This window comes from Triturus cristatus, chromosome 6, assembly GCF_964204655.1.
Source record: "Triturus cristatus chromosome 6, aTriCri1.1, whole genome shotgun sequence".
Lineage (NCBI taxonomy): Eukaryota > Metazoa > Chordata > Amphibia > Caudata > Salamandridae > Triturus > Triturus cristatus.
Window position 1 is genome coordinate 112,103,206 of NC_140589.1, and position 21,016 is coordinate 112,124,221.

Sequence of the window (21,016 nt, forward strand, 5' to 3'; positions counted from 1 at the left end):
CACAGACACAGCAAAGTCTATGGGGGCACTCCAAACACAAGCCTCCAAACGTTCCTTTCGACGCTCGTCCTTTCGTGGCACAGGCAGAGGCTCCTCCACCGATAACGCCTCTTCCTCCTACAAGTCCCCTCCTCAAAATACCTTTTCAAAGGGCAATCAGAGAGGTGGTTACAGGGGTAACAACAATAAGGGCAGGGGCAAAACCAACAACACCCGTTCTGCCACCCCCCCCGCACAATGACTCCCCTCCGCTCCCCCCAGACCATTCCACTCCGGTCGGGGGCAGACTACAAAACTTTATCCACGTATGGGAGTCCATAACATCGGACAAATGGGTGACCCAAATTATTCGGTATGGGTACTGTCTAGAGCTAACATCTACCCCACCCAATATCCCACCAAGGCACCGTCCAATGTCTCAAGAACATTCCACACTGCTCAAACAAGAGGTACTTTCACTCCTGCAAAAACATGCTATAGAGCAGGTTCCCGTCAACCAACGAAATCTAGGGGTCTACTCTCTATATTTCTTAATACCAAAGAGAGACGAGACCCTCAGACCCATTCTGGACCTCCGGCCTCTAAATGCCTACATACACTCAGACCATTTTCACATGGTCACTCTACAACAAGTCCTCCCACTCCTCTGCCAGGGAGACTTTCTCACAACCTTGGATCTGAAAGACGCATACTTTCACATTCCAATACACCCCTCTCACAGGAAATACCTCAGGTTCGTGGTGGACGGGCAACATTACCAATTCACGGTTCTCCCCTTCGGGGTCACCACCGCACCACGGGTGTTTACCAAATGCCTAGCAGTAGTAGCAGCACACCTCAGACGTCAACATATTCACGTCTTCCCTTACCTAGACGACTGGCTAATAAAAGCCGCGTCCTACGACCAATGTGTGCAGCATACAAACAGCACCATCCAACTGCTCCACCAGCTAGGCTTCACGGTGAACTACCAAAAGTCCCACCTCATACCATCTCACACAAAGCAATACCTCGGGGCCACTATAGACACCTCCAAGGGTATTGCCTATCCAAACTCAGCCAGAATCACAAGCATTCAAGCCTTACGCAAAACATTCCTTCCTCAGCACTCTCTTCCAGCAAGAGTGTTTATGAAGCTCATAGGAATGATGGCGTCTTGCATTTTCATAGTGCCCCATGCAAGACTCCACATGCGTCCACTTCAAGAGTGCCTAGCACAACAGTGGAACCAGGCCCAGGGTCAGCTGACGGATCTGGTGTTGGTGGACGGCCGCACACATCACTCTCTGCAGTGGTGGAACACCACAAACCTTTCCAAAGGGCGGCCGTTCCTAGACCCGGTTCCTCAAGTGACTCTAACAGCGGACGCATCGCTCTCCGGCTGGGGAGCGCACCTTCTACACCTCACCATGCAAGGTCTATGGACGCCACAGCAAAAATCGCTCCACATCAACCATCTGGAGCTCTTGGCGATCTTTCTAGCCCTAAAATCTTTCCAAAAACAGATTTCGGGCAAAGCAGTCCTCATTCGCACAGACAATATGACTGCAATGTATTATATCCAAAAACAGGGGGGGACACACTCTCCCCAGCTCTCCCGCTTAGCCCAGAGCATATGGAGATGGGCAATTCCTCAAAACATCTTTCTCCTGGCACAGCACGTTCCAGGCGTACAAAACACCATGGCAGATCTGCTCAGCAGACAAACGCAACAAATACACGAATGGGAACTGCATCCACAAGTTCTTCACCCATTCTTCCAACAGTGGGGGCATCCTCAGATAGACCTCTTCGCCACCCACGAAAACAAAAAATGCCCAAGCTTCGCCGCCAGATACCCACACCCATTGTCCAAGGGCAATGCGATATGGATGAACTGGTCAGGCAGATTTGCATACGCCTTTCCACCTCTCCCACTAATTCCATTAGTGGTCAGGAAGCTACAACAGCACTCACTCACACTCATTCTGGTAGCTCCGACGTGGGCCAGGCAGCCGTGGTACACCACGCTACTACAACTGTCAGTGGTACCACATCAAAAACTGCATCTATCCCCATGCCTCCTAACCCAGAACCATGGAGAAATCAGGCACCCGGACCCAGCTCAGCTCAACCTGGCGATCTGGCTCCTGAAATCCTAGAATTCGGATACCTTAACCTTCCCCCTGATTGTATGAACATCATCATGGAAGCCAGACGTCCTACCACTAGAGCATGCTATGCCGCAAAGTGGAAAAGATTTGTAATTTACTGCCGTAACAATACAATCAACCCTCTAGATGCATCCATACAGCACATCATATGCTATCTACTCCATCTTCACAGGTGTAACCTGGCATATTCATCCATACGCCTACACCTAGCAGCGATCGCTGCTTATCTACAAAACAGGCAGCATTTATCACTCTTCAAAGTGCCCGCTATTAAAGCCTTCATGGAAGGCCTTAAACGAGTAATTCCTCCCAGGGCACCACCTTCCCCTGTATGGAATCTAAATTTAGTTCTTACACGACTAATGGGTCCGCCCTTCGAACCAATGCACAAATGTGAGCTACAGTTTCTCACCTGGAAAACAGCTTTCCTTGTAGCTATCACTTCCCTTAGAAGGGTTGGTGAAATACAAGCGTTCACCATACAGGAACCCTACATACAAATGCATCACAGCAAGGTCATACTTCGCACAAATCCGAAGTTTCTGCCCAAAGTCATTTCCCCCTTCCACCTCAATCAATCAGTGGAATTACCTGTCTTCTTCTCGCAACCCCAATCTGTTGCAGAAAGGGCCTTACACACACTTGATGTAAAAAGGGCGTTACTATATTACATACAAAGAACGCAACCCTTCAGGAAGACTAAACAATTGTTCGTTTCCTTCTCTCCACCACATAAAGGCAACCCCATTTCAAAATCAGGGATAGCTAGGTGGATTGTAAAATGCATACAAATTTGCTATCAAAAGGCAAAGAGAACATTATCTGTTCCCCCTAAAGCCCACTCTACAAGAAAGTTAGGGGCTTCTATGGCTTTTCTAGGGAATATACCCTTAGATGACATCTGCAAGGCAGCCACATGGTCTACACCGCACACCTTCACAAAACACTACTGTGTAGATGTGCATTCCAAGCAGCAAGCTAGGGTGGGCCAGGCTGTACTAAAGACACTTTTTCAAACAGCTGCAACGGATACCGGTGGTCGCCGCTAAGGTTGGGTACTGCTATATAATCTATGCTAAGTGTACAATCTGCAGCTCATATGCCTCGAACGGAATATGCTACTTACCAGTATGCATCTGTTCTTGGCATGTAGAGCTGCAGAGTTGTACACGCCCACCCGCCTCCCCGGCTACCTGTATCCGTTCCAGTACATCTTATTTAGATACAACACATGGGTTTCTCACTGTTATTACTACGCTCCATCATTTCCCTGTTGGCGAAAAACAATCTGAGGATGGAGCCGAAGCCCATGCGCAGTACGGACCGAAGGAGGAGTCACCAAACTCGTGACTTCCAAAGACTGTCCAAGAAGAAAAACAAACTGCAAACATCCGGGCCCAACACCAGATGGCGACCTATGCTAAGTGTACAACTCTGCAGCTCTACATGCCAAGAACAGATGCATACTGGTAAGTAGCATATTCCTTCTGGTCTTAAGCTCAGGGCAAATGGGGGTTTAGGCCAGCGTAAAAAGTGCACCCTCAGCGGCACTGGGGCGGCCAGGGTGCAGAGTGCGGTTTTGGCGTCTGAAGCCCTGTAGCTTTCAATGGGGAGTCTCCGGTTAGCAAAAGCACTGCAAGCTCGGGGACGAAGGTGTTCTGGGTGCGACCTTCACTTGGAGAGGTTAGTTGGGATCTTAGCGATTGTTTAGACACAGTCGGTTGGTCCACCCAAGGCCGTGGGGCGTCGGATATAGAGGTACCTTTTAGGGTCAGATCTTCTTGTCAGCTCCTGGTTGCGGTTGGGGGACCTTCTAGTTTAAGGCTACAGGCGTCGGCTGGAGGCTTGAGGCAGGTCATGGGTCGCCAGATCTCTGGTTCGGATCGCCAGGGGGACCTCCTCTTTGTGTTAGGCCACTCGAACTAGGGTCGTGAGCGTCAGGTGCAGAGTGGTGCAGACCCACTGATCCTTGCGGAACTGAACTCTGTTGTTCGATCAAATCCAGTGTTCATGGGAGACAGAGTCTTTGGGATTGAAGGCAGGCAGGTCCTCCGGGTTTGTCGAGGTTGCTCCCTGCAGGACACACCTTGATTTTGCTGGAGCAGGTTCGAGGTCGGGACAGGCCGGTAGGGCTAGGGCCAAGTCAGAGGACGTCTTCCTCTTGTTAGCTTTGGCATGCCTGTTTGGTCCATCTTCTTTTCTTCTTGCAGGTTCTTGTCTGAGGAAACAAGGTTCAGGGGTGCCCCTAAATACTAGATTTAGGGGCGTTACTGGTAGATAAAAAGGTTGGGACCAATGGGTCCCTTCCTTGGGGTGGGTACACCCCCTATTATGCCACCCTCCAGTGGGAGGAGGGCATAAGCCTTTTCCTGGTTGACTGGGTCCCACCACCCGCAAGATGGTGGGGACAGAGTTGTGCTTCACCTCACCTCACCTCCCCCACCTGAGGGGTGGAGTTGGCAGAGGTGGGCAAACCTCTCTTCCTCACTTGTTTTTCCCGCTGGTTCTCCCGCTCAAAGTAGGGGGGGTTCAGAACCAGTGGGGACCAGTTGCTGAAAGGAGCAAGTGGCCTGGGGAACCTCACAAAGGCGGCAAGCCTTTGAAGCTTCCCCTTCATGGACCCTGCCCATTCTGGGGGAGGAGGCTTGGCACCTCGTGCCAGGATGTTCATTTTTCAGGCCCCCGAGAGCAGCAGGCTCTCGAACCTGGGGTCCAGAAACATGTCTGGTGGTGGCAGCTGAAAGTAGCCACTCAGCCTGGACACTAGTGGTAGGTCGTTTTTCTGGGGGCATCTCTAAGATGCCCTGTGTGTGCATTTTTCAGTAAATCTCACACTGGCATCAGTGTGGGTGTAATGGACTGATAAGTTTGATACCAAACTTCTCAGTTTTCAGTGTAGCCATTATGGTGCTGTGGAGTTCGGAATGACAAGCTCCCAGCCCCATATACTCTTATTGGCAGCACTGCACTTACAATGTCTAAGAATGGACTTAGAAACTGTAGGGGTACAGGGCTCATGCACCTGTACCCTCACCACTGGTATAGTGCACCCAGCTAGAGGGGTGACTGATCAGGGCAGTGGGTTGAAGGCATGGCACACATGGATGTGTGCCATGTCAACTCTTCACTTTGTTCTGCACCAAAGCACGCAGCCTGTAAAGGCAGTGTGTGAGTGTAATGGTACAGGGCCTCTAAGGGTGGCACAATAAGTGCAGCAACCCTTAGAGGTCTTCCCTGGTCACAGTGTCCTGGGTACCTGTGGTAACATTTACCAGGGCCTGACCTGTGGCTAGAGATGACAATTGGGTTTTGTTTTTAATGCAGGTTTGGGGAAAGAACGTAGCCCCTGGGCACCTGATTGGCAGGAGCCCAGGCCACAGCCAGTCAAAGCACATCAGCAATTCAGCAAAGAGTAGGGGCAACCATGCAGAAAGAGGGCACTTTCTCACATGAGGTGAACCCATTGGCCCGTGGACCGATCAATTCTGGTGTACCGTGAGGTACTCTGTTTTACAAGTGCTCATGCTCTAGCCGCTCATTGCACCACATTATATTAAAATCTAGAAAGGCCTCCTGGGCATGTGGAATTAAAGTGCGCCTCTGATACAAATATCCTATTCTATAGGAATTTTCCCATTCAGTGACCCCATATTTATTTTTTCCTGTTCCTCTCAGTAGGTATGTTTGATAGGTGCCATGTAATGCAGGCACCCCTTTCGCATCTCCCAGCCTAATCGGGTATCTGGAATGGGATATAACATTCTTAAGTCCACCTTACTCATCAAATGTTCGGGGTCCCGCTACACCTAATAAGTCCATGGCTACCCCTTCTGTTTATACCCTGCGTTTACTCACTTCATCAAGGGTGTAAGAAATCAGAACATATTAAACATTAATACCAATCAACGTAATCGATTAAGAACATATTAAAAACATACTTTGTCTCATTGAAAAAACCTCAAAAGTTCTTTAGCCAAAAAGAGCGACTATACATAAATCCGATTGATTTTAATCTTTTATTATCTTTCTTATTCCTTTTTACACATGATAAAAACAATTGAGTACATAAAAAATACACGATCATCTACAATCACTACAAGGGTTACAATTTCAAAATTTGACTCGTACATCAAATATCCAGCAGTCTTCAAAATACGTTCTGTAATTTCATAAAGTTCTCATATTTAAAAAAAAAAGGAAGAATGAAAAAACAAAGATTTTATTCCCTGGAGCATAAAACGCTCAATTGAATATATCAGTGAAACAGTCAAATTATCATCACCTTCTTCAGGACAATTTTGATTTATTCAAATATATTCACTTATAATGGAATAATCAAATACTGACACAGATAATACTCTGTCTAATGTAGTGGAATATCGATATTATCCACAACTTAAAACACCTTTTCAAAGCCACTTCTCCATAATGGCATACTTCAGAGTTTAATAAGAATTGTTTGCACAACTCGTATATAAGAATCTGTTGTTGTGTACAGGAATACTAGTTGGTGCGTACTGGAATAAGCATCTAATGTATTAATGCCTTTTAATTCTGGTACAGTCAAACACGTTTTCGCTCCTTAATCTCCAAGATTGAGTAAGAGAAACCCACTATTTAATTTTAGTTGGATTAACTTTCTCTCTCGAGGTGCTCTTCTGTAATAGTCTCAAGCGACATACTATGATTTCAAATGCCGGTACGCCCCAAAACTTTTTTGGGAGGGATCCTTTATTGGGTTCCATTTCTACCGATCTGAAATCAAAAATCTAGGTTTTAATTGACAAGGGAATTTTCTGTTATCTGCATATAATATTCCAAAATAAGGTATAGTGTGCACAGAGCCCAGTGGAACCCCAAAGGTAGGCAGAAGTAAAAGGAGATAGCACTTTACTCTCTATTTGTGGTAGTGTGGGCGAGCAGTAAGGCTTTGTCGGAGGGTAGTGTTAAGCATTTGTTGTACACACTCAATCAGCAAATGATGTCACACACTCAAAGACTGAACTCAGACCAACTTTGTTTGTATAAAAATATTTATTTCAAGAACCAAGCCAAGCCTCGCACAGAAAAGTGAAATAAATGCTTTGCAAAATTTTATGCAATGTTTTACAATCTAATGCCAGTTCAAATCAAATGCATTGAAATTAAGCTAAGTTACTAGTCAGTTCCACACTTAAAACATTTTTCAATGAAAATCAGTCAGTGTATTCCTATGGAGAGAAATGGAGTTATCGGTTAACAGGTAAGTACTCGGTCTTTGGGGTTGAGTTTCTGGGGCTATCCAATGGGTGGGGGGGGGGGGGGGGGGATATGAGGCCCCTGGTTGGCGGTTGCTTGCGAGCAGGCACAAGGATGTGGGAGCCAAGCTCCTGGTGTTAGGCTCAGGACAGAGGGGGTTCGGAGTTGGCACACAAAGTGCACCTGCAGGGGCGGCTGGGTGCAGGGTGCTGTTTTGGTGTTGGGTGCCCTGTTTTCAATGGTTTTGTTTTTTAGCTGCAGGCTCGTTCCAGGAAGACTTCTGTGACAAACCAGCAGCTGGGCAGGTAAGTTGGAGGGCTCAGGGACGTAGAAGCACCTCTGGTACTTTTCTCCAGGGCGGCTGGATGCAGGGATGTCTTTTGAGGTCGGATTTCACCATACCAGGCCACTCGCGGTTGGGGGGGGGGAGACTCCGTGCAGAGGCTGCAGGCGATGTCGGGGAGTCCTGGAGGGGTAAACGCATGGTGGACTCAGGCTCTGGAGCGCTAGGGGACCTCGCTGGGACCGAGGGGCTACTCGGGCAGTAGGCGTCTGGTGCAGTGGTGGTTCCAGGCGTCTGGTTTCTTTGTCCTCAGCAGGCTTGGAGTCTTTCTTGGCTGTTTCTTTTGAACAGAGCTGCTGTTCACAGGAGATCCAGTCTTTGTTGAAGGCAGTCAGTCCTTCAAGGGTACTGGAGGTCGCTGACTGCAAGACAGGTCGACTTCTGGCACGGGATGCCTTGAAACTGCAGACGGGCCAGTAGGGCTGGGGCCAAGTCAGTTGTTCTCTGCAGTCTCCTCTGCTGGGCATCTTCTTTTGTCCTTCGTAGGTTGTGGTAATCTGTCTTCTTGGTTCAGGGCTGCTGACCTTAGGGTGACTACACCCTTGGTTTGCTCACCTAATGTAGGCACAATACCTAATCCTGATTGGGGAGTCCTGAGCAACTGCAAAAACTGCCCCACAGGCAGGTTTTCTCGTAGAGCCTTCGGGTGAAAACTTTCAAATGATAGCAAGTCTGTTTGTGATGCACAACTGTCACCAATTCCCCCCCCATTCAGTATCCTGTCTAAATCCAACAAGCATTTACAATGCAACGGTCTCGGCGTTGTTAAAGTTAGAGCTATTGGCATTGCTCATGACAATGCCGTTTCTTTAAATGTTTTAAAAACAAAAACCTAAACAAAAATAATGTCATGAGCAATGCCAATAGCTCTAACTTTACCAATGCCGAGACCATTGCATTGTAAATGCTTGTTCCAAGTGGTACGGACGGGCATCGCGCCTCACCAGCCGCGTGCACCGAGCTGCAGACCCGTGCGCCGCTGCTCACATGTAAACCGAGCTGCAGTTCCCAGCATTGCAGGTGGGTGGGGAACTACAACCACATTAAGCAGCCGAGCCCGCTACTTAAGGCGGCAAGATCAAGCGCGGCCATGTAGTTGGTACTTGTTCACCAAGCTCAAATCTCATCCCAAATCACTCAGCGCTCACTAAACGACATCTCACCCAAATCTGTGGATATTTTATCTCCCTTCAGGTAAACCCACAAAATAAACTAGTTGACACGAACACCGACAAGAACGCCATTCAGCTCGCAATTAAAAAATGCCCGCATTAAGCAAGTCGTAGAGCTTATTATTCATCGTGCATTATCTACAAGTAGCATTGAATGTGTACGCATGAGACATCTGGATATTGTGCAAAAACACCACGAAAAACAAAACGGACAATGTGACGAGTTTATTATCGTTGTGCCCCAGTTTACACGCGTGCTTTTCACAGCATTGGGAGGAAAGAATCCGGGCCGTTGGTATGGATTCAAAAAACAGTGTGCAACTCGGCACTATGCCTGGCTAGCTCTATGGAAAAGGACGGGCTGAACAGGCTTGAATTCATAGAAGGGACATGTTCCAGCACTCCCAAAAGCCCAGATGAGTCGAACTGTGTTGCCGTATTCGCGTATTGTTATGTCCGCCTTGATCCTGCCCAGAACCACGAAGCCTTGAGAGCGGAGCAGAAAGAAAAGCAACAAGTAAAGAGGAAGAAGCCGAGGGCACCGGAAGACACCACCGCCTTTCTCCGAGGCAGAGCAGAAATGCCTCGGAGAAAGGCAGCGTCCTTTTCGGATTCGGGGGCGTGTTTTGCTGTTGTCTCCTCCTTGAGACTTCTTGCAAAAAACACGCCCCCCGATCCGAAAAGGTCGGGGCCTAATCTGAATGACTGACCTCTTCTCCAATGGCTGGCCAGCATTCAAGAGGCCAGCCAATGGAGAACAGGGGAGAAGAGGGGCGGGTTCAAGCCCCTCTTCTCCAAGTCATTAAATCTCGGAGTGAGACTGCGCAAGCGCAGCCTTCGCAGCCGAGACCTAAAAAAGGAAGGGTTTCATTGGAGATTGTGGAAGTAAAGTATAGAAAGGGATTCCTGTTTCAAAACTATTAAAACAATTCTCCCACAGAATACCTGTCACCTTCCCAAATGTCATCATAAATGTAGCGTCGCCACATTTCGGGTATTACGCAAAAGTATTCACCGGGGAGTAGATGTGTTCTCTTTTAAAGCTGGAGACATACAAACACGTCAAGCTTGCTGCAAATGTACTCCCCATGGAAGTCTCATGTGACTGAAGATATGTGTTATTAAATTGAAAAAGTGAGTGCCAGTTGAGCTAGATGCATAATAAAGGATCGTAGGGCCTGAAACTCCCACTCCTCTTGATATAGAATATTTTCAATCACCCTCAGGTTTTTCCTCATGGGGAATGCTTTCATAAAAGGAGTCAATGTCAAGTCCTACCAAAAGTTGTGTATTAGGGTTGAATACAATGTCCTTTATCAAATTCAGGACCTCCCTCGTGTCCTTTAAATAGGACGGTATCTTCTCCACAATTGGTCTCAGAAAGAAATCACAAACCCAAGACAGTGGTTTTAATACTGAGCCGATGACTGACGCGATCGGTCGTCCCTGAACAGGTGACTTGTTTTTGTATAAAAATATTGAATTACAGGTTTTTTGTTCGCCAGGAAGGTTGCTTCGTGTTGAGAAATCCAATCAATTTGAACAGCTTCCTCTACCATGGTTTTGATTTGTTTTTGTAATTCTCGGGTTGTATCCTTTTCCTGGATCCTGTAGTTTCTTCTAACCCCCAGCAGGCACAGACATTCCATTTCATTAATGTCCTTCGTCTGTATAACAAGTGCACCACCCTTATCAGCTGGCTTGATCTCTCTCCTACTGTCATTATTTAGTTCCTGTATTGCCTCTCTCTATAAGTTTGTCAGATTCTTGAAAGGTTTCTTCATCCGCTGTAATCAAACCTACACTTGGTGAATATCCACCTGTTCAAAGGCCCCCACCTCTGGTGGTAGTTGTGTCAAAGCTGTTTTGAAGGTAGATTTTGGGTGGAGGTTTGTGTCCCCCTGCCCATCCCTCATTCTCCAACCGATTTCCCCCCAAAAGACCCTCAAACGTATCTTCCTGAAAATGTCATGCAATTCACATTTTAACTTAAACATCCTGCTGATTAGTATGGACAAATCCCAATCTTTTTTTAAGGACGCTCTCTTGTGCATTGGTCAATTGTATAACTGTTGGGTTCATGATCAAAGTCCCTCTTTGCTCCTTCCTGCGAAGAACTCCCGGTCATACTCCGGGTGATCCGCTGGTTCAGTTCTTCTGCCCATTGTACATGTTTTCCTCTTTGTTTCTGCTTGCCCCTTCCCCAACCTCTCCTTAAACAAGCATTGGCATAGCAAATAGGTCTCGCCTTTGGGGCCTTATAAGTATTTAGTTATGCAGCACAATATCCTTCCTGCAACAACATCAACTGTTGCATGGCTAAACACTTATAAGGTCCCAAAGGCGCGAGACCGATTGGCTATGCCAATGCTTGTTTGAAAAGTGCTGTAAGCCATGCTGTATAGCAGCGGAGCTGCTGTGCAACATGACTGAAAGCTTTTTTTAAAAAAGTAATATGATGCGGTCAAACACTTTTTTCAATGATGCTGGACACACTACTAAACAGCATGACTAAAAACACATTGACAAAGCCAAATTGCTCTTCTCACGTACGTGGAAGATTTTTGGCTTGGTCAATGTTTTTTTGTAGCAGGAATGGCACAGGGAGGTGAGAAGGGGGACGCAACAACATGTGTTGGGTATGGGTAGTTGAGCAAGCAATGAAACATGTCACCTGATTTTACAGCGTAATATGAGCCAGCACACTGCGCCACCGGAGCATCAAAAAAAGTGAAGCTCCGATGGCTCAAGGGGCTTGTAAATAGGCCCCAAGGTTCATAAACTGAAGGGCATACATTTTTCTAATATTTGCATCTATTATTTACACCACACGGGGAAGCGTACTCTGTAAAAAAAAAACAACAAGTTAATCTTGGTTAGTCATTGTTGTCTTTGTCATTTGCACAAGTTGGGCGAACAAGGGAGGCCAGCTAATGAGCAATTGTAAAACTTCCGGGACGGGTATCGCTTGCTGAAGGTTGTCCAATCAAGGGCCTGTTGCCCAGGCAACCCCTTTCAACCTAAGGCCAATTAATATCTGTGAAATGTTATGTTATTTGCACTTATAGAGCGCACGATTACCCTTGGGTGTCCTGGCGCTAATATGGGTGACTCGCGGGCCCCTCCTCACATTCTGCAGGAGGGCCCCATTAGCTTTACCACTTGTTAGACACACACTTACACTCACACACTCACTCTTATTTCTGGTGACTGCATCATCTGAGAAATCGAGGCAGGTTCTGGTAAGTAATGTAATCTGGGATGAAATTCAAATCACCACGCATCATCCGCAAGGCATATTGATGTAAAGGCTCATAACATCATCTTACCTAAACCCACATCGCTCCTCTAAATGTCAGAAATATGGATGGCTCACGGAGTAAGGGTGAGCACATTTATGTTTTGATTTCGGTAAGATGCGAAACCTGAGGCAACTTCGCATTAGTCTGCACAGAAGTTTAAACAAGCCCGGGAGTTGGGAATAAAAAAAACACGCGAGTGGTGCATGCGAAAGAGGCGGCCGCGAGACGCGCTCTGAGCAAGGCAAGACAGAGAGGCAGAGCGAGGCCTGTACGCAGGGGGTGGAGGAGCATGCTGTAAGGCTTAATGAGGCATGAAAGAAAGGCACATGGCGGCAGCGCTATCATAATGACTCCCTTGATATTTTAAAGCGAAACAAGGCTTTAATATTTTAATAAAGCCTTTTAAAATTGTGTCATGGATTTTTGGTGCGTGTACATTCGTTGGGGAAAGGCATTGCTGTAAACCATTCTATATAAAATGTATTCAGATCCGTTTTTAGGTCTCGCTGAGTCAGCGCGCATGCGCTGCTCGGAGAGACTTTAGTAGGTGAGTTTTCAAAGTGCTGCTGAAGGCTGGCGGTTCGCGCGTGCACGCTCGTGTGAACGCAAGCTTGTCGCCAGCCATCAGCGAGACCGAAAAAGGAATCTGATTAGGGGGATATTGGAAGGGTTATGTTTGGGGATACATTGGTGGCCAACCATAACCGTTCCTGGGGTGTTATGGGAACATTTGCGACTGAAAGAACCCCTTCGCCCCCCCGCCTCGAACCTTGAGCCTATTTCGTACTCACTGCTGTCACTACCGCTGCTGGAAAAGTCTGTGTCTCTACTCCCTCTTTGATTACGTGTGTTTTGTGCAATTTTCTATTCGATATACTTGTCATTTACATAGGGATATACCTTCTCCTGTGAGAATGTTTTCAAATCATTCTGTAGTTTGTTAATCTTTGATTGGGCGAAGTAATCCTTGTATTCTCCAATCTCTCTATTTGCATCTTCCAGTTTAAAAAAAAAAACAAAAAAACTTTTAACTGAACTTGTGTTCTCAGGGTATTCTCAGAGGTCTGAATTTGAATAAGAAGTGTACCTTAGATTCTTTTGGCCGTATTGATGAATTTAAAAAAGCCAATCTCTTGATCACTTCCAGGCTATTAGTGACCAGTCCCTCCTGAATGAGGCGTCTTTCAGGAAAATGAAGGGTTCTTTCCTAACCAAGAGGCCCCTTTGGTGCTGTATGTCTTCTCATGTATTCCATTAGTATTACCCCATATAAAATGGTCTTAATCTGATGTTTCTTCCTTTCCATAAAGGTGTTCCCACCCTTCCACATGGGTCAGTGTTTGTGAGTGCTGCTTCTCCAAACAGGGAAGATCCTGCTAAAATCGATGCTGCTGCATCGTCGCTATATGAAAGGCATGGTTCGTCCGTCATTATTGTTAGTCGAATGGTCACCCACTCAATTATTTACTGTAGTTTGCTTTCCACCCAGTACTTCTAGCATCTACCCCCGCGGCCCAGCGGCCGCACAAATCTACTGCCAGCATCCCAAGAACTTCTGAAAGAGGTTGAGACTCATCCTTTTATGAGTTGAAGACCTCGTCCTTCTTTCTGAAAGTGAACACATATCTTAATCGATTTCCTTCTACATATAGTGTCAAACTTGGTTCTATTTTAAGTTTTTTCAATTCAGATTAGTTTTTTTCCTGCAGAAGTTCAAGATCCTAACTTTGTCTTGGCAGCTTTTAGTTTGATTCATGAACCACTAATATTACCAAACAGTAAATTGCATGTTGCTTACTGATCATCATTATTGTGTTAATAACTTATGTTCATTATTATTAATTTCATTTTATTTTAGCAACTTTTGAAAGCAATATTATTATTTTCTGATCGGCTAATATTTGCAATTATCACCTCTCAAGCACAGGAAAATAAGCAAAATCTAAGCACCGGTGCTGGCAGCTCCTACATCACTTCTTATGATGATGTTGACTTTTGAGCTGCTGTGGTCAGTTGTGGAGCCCATTTGATCATTTCCAGATCAGTAAGGTATAGATATATAGACTTTTGTAAGCTGAGAACTTTCCATAAGATCAGAAGTGAAGAATTTTACGATTTTTCATTGAGGAAGAATAGTATTTTGAAAGTTAGTTTTCTGAAACAGTCTTTCCACAGACCAATAGCCAGCCTTATATTTTGTCCTTTTCATGCACGTTTAAACACTATCTTGTTTGAGATAAATTGTGCTAGCAATGTTCTTACAAATGGAAATCCATATTTGTTAATGTTGAGCAAATGCTGTTGGATGCTAAATATTTTCAAAGTCGGAAACTAAACATATCACTGTTGCTTTCTGTGTTTTAAAAAAGTAGGCTATTAAAACTTTTAAGCTGCATAGAATGTCTGCCTTTTGTAAGTATGTGTGAATCTTTTTCCAGGGCTCGGACACACCTGCCACATTTGGAAGATACCTAGCTACCCTCCTTGCATTCACAGAGCGCTCCACTCAGGTAAGGAGTAGCATCACTTTCATGAGTTAGCAGATTACGGAACTTCTTCTTGTAACTAAATAATATAGCTACTTTGAGAAATAAAGAGCAATACCTGAATATGGTAAAAAAAATATATAGTTAACAACTAAGGGACAGGATTAGAACGGAGTGTAAAATGCATACTCATTACAGACTGTGTGGTCATTCAGCCGTGGCCGACCCCTTTCCTGTCAGAAGTGAGGCAATTCCTCATATTTGGCCTGCACTCCCATTTTTTCACATCACCACAGCAGCCCCTCCTTATTTTTCAATAACTCATTTGACAATATTATAACAATCTATCTAACTTGATACTTAACCTGGGTGACTGTTAATGTATGGTAAAATTAAATGTATGTGGTGTATAACACAACAATAATCGCAATTTCCACTGTCTCTTTATGGCGTCTAGTGTTAGGAGATGCATACTAAGTCATGTAGTCATCTTGTTTGCTATATCTTCTGTCATCTTTTTCAGTTCTGGCGAGCTTCATACAAGTTGCCCTTTCCAATGCACACACGTACATGTCCTTCAGCCAAGGTTTCATTAGCCATACTAGCAACTAAAGTTAGAGGATAGTACCCTCCCTTTTTCCTAACAGGTTCTTTAACACTGTAAATTAACACCATATCTTCCTTTGCCAGTAAGCATTGAGCACAGGTATTGTCCAGTTGGTGGATTTAGGCTAGCAATTACAGCATTCTAATATTTACTAAATTTGAGGATTTTCCACGTCATTTGAATCAGTCCCCTTCCATCTCGCCACATTTAGGGCAATCATTATTTATTTTGTTTAGTTTTAGCTTGCGTAGGTATTTTATGTTTACAAACTCAACTTATGTAAGTTTAAACCTTTCATTACAGGCGAACTTTTGAATCTGCAGACATGTTTGGTCCTATTCCTCATATATCATGGATTTAGAAAGGATTCAATTTTTTCTGTGTATTTATCCATTTTTAGGTCTCGCCTGAGCCAGCGCTTTAGTGCTGCTCTGGCGAGAGTTATAGTAAGCGGGTTTTGGAAGTGCTAACTAGTGACTTTTTCAGGCCTCCAGCGACAGTGCATGTGCGCCGGGCGCGCGCACCATTTATCAGCCTGCGTAATCACTTTCGCGGCCGCTTTGATGTTCTCAGTGAGCCGCGCGGCCACTGAGAACATCAAAGCGGCCGCGAAAGTGCACATCATTTGTCAGCCTGCGTGCATCTCTCCGCCTTAGTGCGCGCGACGTGCCCTACTCCCCCTCCCTTATCCCACTTCCTGCTTGTTTTCTATTTTCTTTCTAGAGCTGGCAGCTATCTGGAACACTACTACTGGGTTACTTGCATCCTTTGATACGTGCCTTTCAGTGTTGTGCAGTTGTGCATAATCTTGTGGGCATATTCATTATGATTCAGATGTTTGTTTCTCCTGCGGACAAGCTCATGGTGATAGACATGTCTCCCACTAACCCACACATGACCTGCTCACGGGAGAGTGTTCACCGTGTGGTCTGCTGATTGTGATATGAAGTGAATATATATGCTCTCCGGTGATAGATAGGCACGCGAGCGAGTCTGTAAATCCAATTTCTTCCTGTAAAACTCGGGGGAATCTCGGTGTCTGTGTCATTTCTTGACACGAGTAGGTGATTGGTGTGTGTTCGTGTGTCTATCTCGTTCCAGCCTTCTCGTAATTATGGATAGGTGTGGTCTCGTCCGGTTATTTGTATGGTTTTGGGGATATGTCCACTTTCCTGGCATTCTCAGTCTGGCGAGCATGCATGTGCTTTGCCCAGTCATGCCCAGGTAGTGAGAATTGCGTATTTAAACCCGCCGATCTATATATGAGAACATGCAGTCCTTTCTTATACTTATATCTATGAATGTGTCGCCGAAATACCCTTTTTACATCGCTTCCAGCCGTGTGTATTTCTGTAAATCTGCTGCGCACGTGCACCTGCCATGGAAGTTTTGCGCCGTTGACGGAAATCTGTTTACAATAATATTCCCGGACGAACACGTTCAGAGTACATCATAAACTGAGAACGTGACATTAAGGTGCTGTAGACACAGATTCATTTTATCTAAGCTAGAACCAGTCAATGTTAAACATAAGCTCGCCGCAGCAACGTAGCTCAAACATTGATTGCCCCTTTGATTAATGAATTTTGTATCTAATGCATTACTGGGCTCTGGAAAGAGGATTGATTAGCGCTACTTGGACACCGTAACCCTAGTAAAGGAAATACAGTTCTGTATGTGACTAAATTTAAGTGAGGAATCCATTGATGTTATTGATCAGAACGCCTAAGACACGCTGTCAGTTTATTTACTCACATCAGAATACTTTTTAATACGCATTTCTATTTATTAAGATTTCCTTTTGTGAAATGCTGTCAAAGTGGAGCCTATGGCAACGTTTATTGTTTAAGTGCTGCACTCGTTCTATTTAAGGAAGCCGAACAAATGTGAGAACAAGCATTGACGTAGCCAATAGGTCTCGCCTTTGGGACCTTATAAGTGTTTAGCCATGCAACAATTGATGTTGTTGCACCAAGGATATTGTGCTACATAACTAAATACTTATAAGCTCCCAAAGGCGAGACCTATTGGCTATGCCAATGCTTGTTATTTATAGTCCTATAACACCCAGCTACTGATCGCCCTTCCCCAATCAGTGTCAAAATCTGTCCCAGCATCTCTTTGTAGCTTGGTGAATTGGGAGCCGTAGTCTAGATTTACCTTGCTTTTTCAACAAATGTTGCTTACTTTTGGAATAGGCCTGCCTTGACGGCAAATTGAGCTTACACTTTAGTGAACGTCAAAAAGCAGAGGGGTAGCGTTCACCTTTTTTTTCCTAAACATCCCTCCTCACCACCTGGTGTAGGAAGCTGGCTCTGTATATACTATACCAAAGTGAGGTTTAGTGTGCACAGAGTCCAGAGGATCCCCAAAGGTAGGTAGAGGTAAAGTTAGATGGTACCTCACTCTCTATTTGTGGTAGTGTGGTCGAGCAGTATGCATTTGTTGTACACAGTCAGCAAATTAATTCACACACTATAGGAAAGTGGGTTTCTGTTGCATTAACCCCCCTCTTGCCAGACTACTGATGCACTTTTTCTTGGTGTACCCTGGGCCCCTGCCAATCAGGTTCCCAGGGCCTGTGTTCTTTCCCCAAAACTAACCCAATTGGCATCTCTGGCCACAGGTCAGCTCCTGGTAAATGGTACCACATGTACCCAGGGCACTGTGACAAGGGAAGACCTCTAAGGGCTGCAGCACTTATTGTGCCACCCTTAGAGGCCCTGTACCTTTACACAATGCCTTTGCAGGCTGCGTGTTTTGGTGCAGAACAAAGTGAAGAGTCAACCTGGCACACATCACTGTGTGCCATGCCTACAACCCACTGCCCTGACCTAGATCAGTCACCCCTCTAACTGGGTGCACTATGCCAGTGATGACCACGAGGGGCGTCTTCTTAACTTGCTCCATAAGCTAAAATCCAGAAGAGATCCAGTCTCTAGTGATAGTGATGAGGCCCCATCTGCTGCGTCTTGTAGGAAATCTGAGAAAAGAAGATCTGACCCTGCTTCTTCAGTGGATCGCCCTCAAAAAGCCTCTAGAAACACCTCCCATGGGTCTGACAGGCTCAGTCCAATGAAATCTCCTCACCGAGGTGTAAAGGAGAGGAAGGGACTTACATCAGGAGACAGTGGTGTGAGGAAGTCGACCTCTGTTCCTCCTCCTTCCCCTCCGGAGGGAAGAAAGGTGTTCAAAAAACCCTCCTCTGTTCCTCTTGAGGAGCGTCAGGAGAAAGTCACCATCGTCGACAACACAGTCGACAAAGTAACCATCATCAACACGCAGTGACAAGGACCTTTCTCTTAAACTTTCATCAGCTCCGATGACTGGATCGTCGCCGAGAGCCTTGGTGGTGTCAACGAAGGCAGTTCCAACTCCATCGACGGCGGAGGTGACGACAAAGCTGTCAACGGCGACAGCAACGACTACGATATCGACTGCAACAAAGACGGTGACGACGACGGCAGCGTCGACGGTATCGACGGCAGCGCTATCGATGACAATATCTACATCGTCGATGGGAATCAAAATTTCTACAGAGAGAGAGAGGAAGCGCCACGTGACTCCTGAAGTCACATCTCTTAGCGAGATGACCCCTCTATTGCCCTCTCACCTACTTAAAGACGAAGACTCGGATGATGACGGTCCTTTTGGATAGGCTCATAGCCCTACGGAACTGCACGTTAAGTGTCAGTCAGGAGAAAGATTCTGAAGAGGGATATGAAGAGGAACAGGATTATGATCCTCCCCAGGACTACCATAGAGGAGATGGTCTTCCACCGCCTACTCCTATTATCCAGCAAGATACTTTGGATGATGACCAAGGGGATACAGATCTTCCAGACCCGCATGGTGGGTGAGATGATTATATTAACCCTACTCCTTCTCCTTCACCAGTCCCTGTGGATACTCCTCCGGGGGATATTGGTGGTTTCCACAATCTGCTGGAAAGGGCGGCCAAAAGGTTCGATCTACTTATGCCTGCGACACAGACTGTCTCCTATATGATTTTAAAAAGACTGTCAGAACCATTTCTATTGTGAATCATGTTTGGGAAGAGGGTCTTAAAGTGATGAAGACCCTAGCTACGGTGGTCCCAGTGCTTCCTCGATTGGAGAAGAAATATAAAGCACCGGAGAATAGCCCGACTTGCCTTGTGAGTCAGCCGAAACCGGACTCAGTCATATCTCAGGCAGCGCAGCGGAAGTCTAAATATCCAGCAGCTCCTCTAACTACACCTCCGGACTAGGAAGGCAGACGTCTGGACAATGCGGGCAAGAGATTCTTCTCTGTCAGGCCTCCTAGTCAATTCAGCGAACGCCTTAGCGATTCTGGGCTGCTACGACCGACAGATGTGGTGTGATCTTTCTCCTTACCATGATCAACTACCTGAGGACAGTAAACCAGAAGCAAAAAAGATCCTCCTGGAGGGAGAGAGGGCCTCCTTCGAGGTTATTGATTGTGCAATGGAACTTGCCAGAACCGCTTTTCGTTCCTTGGCGGCGGCAGCAGCGCTCCTACATCGCCAGGGTGGGCTTCGAGCTACCTCCTTTAGACCAGAGGTCCAGAACAAAATCTTAGACCTTCCATTCGATGGAGAGGCGCTCTTCCGTAAACATGTGGCTGATGCTCCCCAAGACATACAAAAGGACACAAGCGGTGAAGTCGCTGGGGACGCTTCATTATCGCAAGGTTCCCTTTCAAGGAGCGAGAGGTAGAGGGCTTCCTTCATACAGAGGAGGGTACCAGCAATATTGGTACTCCTCTTACACATCTACCTCGGTCTTACCGCCCGCAATATAATCAGCGGCAAGGTCAGTCAGTGGCTTATTCGAAATCGGCCCCTAGGGGCAGAGCAGGACGTCAGGAAAAGGATTCTTCGAGACCCAATAGCGGCTTGCAGGCTCTGACTACTGTTCCTACCCCTCATCAAACACCTGTAAGGGGCGGGATTTCTCTATACTTCCAAAATTGGCAGCACATAACATCAGATCGATGGGTGCCTAAGCATTATTCAATTTGGCCACACGTTGTACTTTGTTCATCCTTCTCCAAACAACCCTGCTCGCGCCCACCTAACAAAACATCTTCATATCCTGCGCCTTGAAGTCCAACAAATGTTGCTAAAGGGGGCAATAGATACAGTCCCTTTCTCCCAAAGAGGTAAGGGATTCTGCTCTCAGTTCTTTCTGGTTTGAAAGACTTTCAAAAATGGCGCCCGATCTTAGATCTCAGGGAGCTCAATACCTATCTCATAAAGCTGTAGTTCAGAATGATCTCCTTACAGGACAAACTTCGACCTCCAAATTCAGGAGATTTCATTGCCACATTGGACCTAGAGGACGCATATTTTCACGTCCCCATTCATCCATCGCACCGGAAGTTCCTTCGCTTTAAAGTAGCCAAGAGCCACTTTCAATTCAAGGTCCTCCCTTTCGGCTTCAGATTAGCCCCAAGAATATTCATGAAAATTCTGGCTCCGATAGCGGCTTTCCTCAGGCGCCAAAAGCACCTGGTGTTCCTTACCTCGACGACTGGTTGCTAAAACCCCCCTCGGAAACCTCAGCCAGGGATTCAGTGGCAGCTTGTACAAAGTTGTTCGAAAGTCTAGGTCTTACCCTCAACAGGGAGAAGTCAATCTTGGATCCGTCCAAAAACGTCAATTTTCTAGGGGCCATGTTGGACACATCGCTGAACAGGGCATTTCCATCACTC

General features: G+C 46.1%; 1 protein-coding gene across 1 annotated transcript in view; it reads left to right on the top strand.

Moving 5' to 3' along the window:
* The window catches only part of LOC146816480 (exportin-5-like), a 1,728,456-nt gene that overhangs the window by 413,811 nt on the left and 1,293,629 nt on the right, over positions 1 to 21,016 (top strand). Inside the window, exon 10 of the mRNA XM_085610324.1 lies at positions 14,647 to 14,718. Coding sequence (XP_085466450.1) covers positions 14,647 to 14,718 — 72 coding nt within the window. The remainder of the gene's footprint in view (positions 1 to 14,646; positions 14,719 to 21,016) is intronic.